Source organism: Seriola dumerili, unplaced genomic scaffold, assembly GCF_002260705.1.
Source record: "Seriola dumerili isolate Sdu_G_001 unplaced genomic scaffold, Sdu_1.0 BDQW01000442.1, whole genome shotgun sequence".
NCBI classification, from domain to species: Eukaryota; Metazoa; Chordata; class Actinopteri; order Carangiformes; family Carangidae; genus Seriola; species Seriola dumerili.
The window spans coordinates 1,322,958-1,327,323 of record NW_019174697.1 but is presented as its reverse complement, the minus strand read 5'-3'; the positions used below and the strand labels follow the sequence as shown (position 1 = coordinate 1,327,323).

Sequence of the window (4,366 nt, the reverse complement as noted above, 5' to 3'; positions counted from 1 at the left end):
AGCAGAGATAGTGATACCCTGCTGGAAAGCATTGTCGCTGAAGAAAAGAGGCTTTGTTCACACAGGCCAGAGTAGTGACAGAATCACAATCTATTCCTGGATGGGAGAGAAGTAACACTTAAAGCTGAGCTGCTCACTGAAGACGTTGATTGAATTTATGAGACAGTGGAGAAGTTTAAAATCACTTTAAAACGTTTCACACTTGAAAAAGGAGATATCAGAGTTTTATATATATCAAGTTGAGCGCATTAACTGGCATCTTAACCACTATATCACATGCTACATCATTAGTTCAATATCATAATTTTTAATCTGCCAAACAATTAAACTACACTGATGCAGTACATCTACATTTAGAATAACGGCGCTTTAATATATTGCTGTGGTGGACAATGATGGGAACTGAAAGGAAAACCTAAAAATCCCATGAAAACGTTATCTCACAAAATGATAGGATGGATTTTCCACATCTTTACTGTTATCGCTGGTGCCAAACCATATATAATCTGTTCCTTTCTAATTCAGCGAGCTACACATCCTCTGGCTTTCCCGTGAGATGAATGTGTCTTGTTACTAGTCACTGGGCATCGATGCCGGCAGCAGCGAGGGGGGAGGGAGGGGAGGGGTGAAGCTGTCTTTGCATCAATGAGCCTGTTGATCAGAAAAGACCACCAGACTGGTAATGACACAGTTCACTGATCTGACCAGGAGAAAATAAAACTCAGCTTTCACCTCCGTTCCTACTTAAGTGGGACGTCTGCACTGGTTTTCAGTCTACCTCAGATACCGACACCTGTCTGCTTCATCAGGCTGCGGGATCCTACGATGATTTGGACTGCTGCTCTCCTCATGATTGTTGTTTCATACGCTGCATCAGGTGAGGCTCCTGCTTTTCTCTCATATGACAAAAACAACATTTTTTATATGTAATTTCTATTAAATTCAAGCTAATTAAATTAAAGTGAAGAAAAATTATGTTTCTCTACTCTTTCTCTTTTTTTATATTCCAGAAAATTACTGTTACAATGAGCCACAATGTGGTAAGTAACATATGAGCTAATTCTTAATTTAAAAACACACAGACAGACACTTTAAGAGTATGGTCATTGTAACATACATATATGTGCCCACTTGTTGGTGAATAATTAACTGGCTAATAGGAGACATTAGACATTATTCAACTGAAATAAACCATTATTTTATACAATTAATTTTTTCTGTTATTTTTAAACTAACTGAACTGTTTTTGGTTTGTAATAAATGAAGCAGTGTCTTCTTGCCACCCATGGACAGAAGTTTCATGAACTGTGAGCATATGGTTAAAAGAGTGATTTTCTCCTCTAAACCTCTCAGTTGGATTGATTTGAATAACTGCTACAGACTTCATGAGGTTAAACTATTGAGTGCTTCACAAGAAAAAATAAAAAGTAAAAAGCCAGGAAAAAAAGGTTAATTTAAGTGGCAGAGCGATTCTCTTTGAAAAAACAGATCTCACCACAAGGTCCATTTGTTGCTACATTTAGTTGCTGCTTGAACTTTTGGTCCTCTCACACAATCTTCCTCAGCAGATGTTGTTGACTGAGTTTTGACAAAACAAGAAGGAAAATGACAAAAACAGAACATCTGAACATCTAGTGTACAATTTCATGACAACTGTGCAATGTGAAGATGGCGTGTTATGATCAAAAGCTCTGAAACAGCCGCTAAATGGACCTCATAGAGAGACTGTTTTAACAGCTACTGTTTCCAAGGTCAGGAACTACATTTCAACCTCATTTTTAACATGAACACCACATGCGTTGTGCATGTGGTGTTCATGTGGTTTGTTTTCCATCCTCAGATCCTTATTCATGGGGAGACACATTCCCATCATGTCACCCCTTACTTGAAGAGCACCACTCTCCCATCAACCTCGACCACCAGATGACCAGAAATGACTCTCTGGGGTCTGTGCATCTGGAGGGCTTCGATATGATCCAAACAGGCCAATGGACGCTTAAAAATGACGGACACTCTGGTGAATATACTGCAGATACTGTCCTGAACATGTGTGTTATTGTCTCTTTTGTGCATTTGTGTTGGTGATTATTTCTCTCTGGTTGCTCACAGTTGTGCTACACGTCGGCAGTGGCATGTCAGTGAGCGGTGGAGGTCTTCCAGATGTGTACCACACCATCCAGGTGCACTTCCACTGGGGAGGCCCAGCCACCAACGGCTCAGAGCACACAGTGGAGAGACGCAGATACCCAATGGAGGTACAGTATGGTCAGTAGACAGCTCTACACTGTCACAAACCCTGTGATGCAGCAGACTGGGGCAGTGCCCTTGATGTCTCTGTACTTTTTTGTCTATTTCCAGATGCATATAGTCAACATGAAGTCCATCTATCCAAATTTGACAGCCGCCTTGGATGATCCAACTGGACTTGCTGTCCTTGGATTCTTCATTGATGTCAGTTTGTCAAATTTCTTTTATATATTTGAGCATTTGTAGTTATTTTCATATAAATAAGTCCTGAGTTTGTCCCTCCTTGCAGGTTGTGTATGCAGACAATGTGCACTTTGGACATGTATCACAAAAACTGTCCTCTGTAGCTTACAAAGGTTTGTGGAAACACACAAAAAAAATAATTTCTACATGTTGTTTGTGTTGTTTGTAAATGTTCTAATTACTGCTGTGTATCCTTCCCAAGGCCAAACTACTAAAATCAAGCCATTCCCACTGATGAGCCTTCTGCCGAAGCACAACATGAGTCAGTATTACCGTTATTACGGCAGCCTCACCACCCCTCCTTGTTCCCAAGTGGTTGTATGGACTCTGTATGAAGTCCCCATCTACATCTCATGGTCTCAAGTATGTCTCTAAAGTCATTTCAAATTATACTTTCCATGAAAATAATCTAAATGGCTTCATGGGTGCTGTAAATCAATATTATTTTTATATTTTCCCCACAGCTGGCTCAGTTTACCTCACAGATCTTCTCCACAGAGGAGGATGCAGAGCAGGTGACACCTCTGCAGAACAACTTCAGGCACATCCACCCTACCTTCAGCCGCATCATCTCTGCATCCAAAGATGCCAAACTTCTCACAGGGACGGCCAGTCGTCCCTTCAGGTTATCTGTGTCAGTGCAGCTGCTTCAAATCATTTTACTGGGAGGCTTCATCTCTGGACTCTAGTGCTGCGTCAAGTCCAAATCATGAAACATGAAACACAACAACGGCGAACAAGGATTAATTCATGTTTTTTCTGTGGTCACAGAGGTTTCTGATTTGAATCTGAGTTAAAGTGTAGAGTTGTCACATCCGTAGAGATGCTCCAGCAACTAATACATATAAAAAAACAAACTGTGAAGAAGAGTACTGTAATGTGTTGAAGTGTTACTAATTTTTTCATGATTGTGCCCTGCTGTCTCTGCAGGATTATTTAACTCCATTAGTGCATTACTAACAGTGGTGAATGGAGCACTGGTAGCATGTGTGCATTTATGACTGTAGGCATTGTACAGTAGCTTGTTCTTGAAAAGGTACAATCCTAACATATAAGGTAGTTTTCATTAGTATTCTTCAGACTTTGGGTCTGAGATTGTTAGATTGTTAAAACTTGATAATAGTTAAAGACAAAAGATAAATTTAGTCAAAACTTGAGAACACACAGACAAAGAGGATATAGCCATGCTAGAAGGCTAAATGCTATGTTGTCACTTGTTCACTGTGTTAGTTTAGAGTATTAGCATGCTAACAAGTACAGTTGAGGTTGATTGGAATATTATGTATTTTACAAGTATTTTATCATAAAATGAAAAAAATGAAATAAAATTTTGACCTGATGAATGCACTGGATGAAATGTTTTTTTTGTGTTGTTTGTGTTTTTAGCCACATCGCTAGCGTGGCTAAAAACAGAGGGGAAGGCAGTCTGTTTTAGTGGCTTTAGTTCTTGTTCACATCAAGTATTATCACAATACAAATTTCAGAGTTTTATTTGAAAACAAACAGTATGTGGGCGCAGCAACTCACCTACTGAATGTTATCTGTACAGCTGTAACCCCAAACAAGCCTGCACATGAGCCTGGTCTTTTTATACTGCTTCAATAGACCTTTTCATGGTAGACATTTTGATATGTCCTAATAGGAAAACCACAGGTCTAATGAATAATATTAATAATATTAATAAGGGTTGAAAATCCATTCAGCTTTACCTGTTCCAGGGTCCTATTACCTTGCATGCTGGCTCATAGACATGGCTCCCTGACAGAACAAAGTCATCATTAGTAACACCTGTGTTTTTCGAAGCCAAATCTCCACTATTGAAGAGCACATTAAGTCCATTAAGATTGGACCTAAAATAAAGTGTACTGCAATGAAG

General features: G+C 39.4%; 1 protein-coding gene across 1 annotated transcript; it reads left to right on the top strand.

Moving 5' to 3' along the window:
* The first annotated feature begins 792 nt into the window (after positions 1 to 792).
* LOC111234247 (carbonic anhydrase 15-like) lies at positions 793 to 3,212 on the top strand. Its single transcript, XM_022762217.1, has 8 exons — positions 793 to 877; positions 1,011 to 1,040; positions 1,841 to 2,017; positions 2,110 to 2,255; positions 2,359 to 2,451; positions 2,537 to 2,603; positions 2,693 to 2,853; positions 2,955 to 3,212. Exons 1-8 carry the CDS (start codon positions 826 to 828, stop codon positions 3,177 to 3,179), a joined length of 951 nt encoding a protein of 316 aa, XP_022617938.1. The 5' UTR covers positions 793 to 825; the 3' UTR covers positions 3,180 to 3,212.
* Positions 3,213 to 4,366: the final 1,154 nt, after the last annotated feature.

What these genes read in the sequence shown, in the direction of transcription:
- LOC111234247 (XM_022762217.1), top strand. Translation starts at nt 826, where the DNA reads ATGATTTGGACTGCTGCTCTCCTCATGATTGTTGTTTCATACGCTGCA. An exon ending in TCCTTGGATTCTTCATTGAT is followed by an intron (nt 2,452 to 2,536) that starts GTCAGTTTGTCA and finishes CCCTCCTTGCAG; the next exon opens with GTTGTGTATGCAGACAATGT. An exon ending in TCTACATCTCATGGTCTCAA is followed by an intron (nt 2,854 to 2,954) that starts GTATGTCTCTAA and finishes TTTTCCCCACAG; the next exon opens with CTGGCTCAGTTTACCTCACA.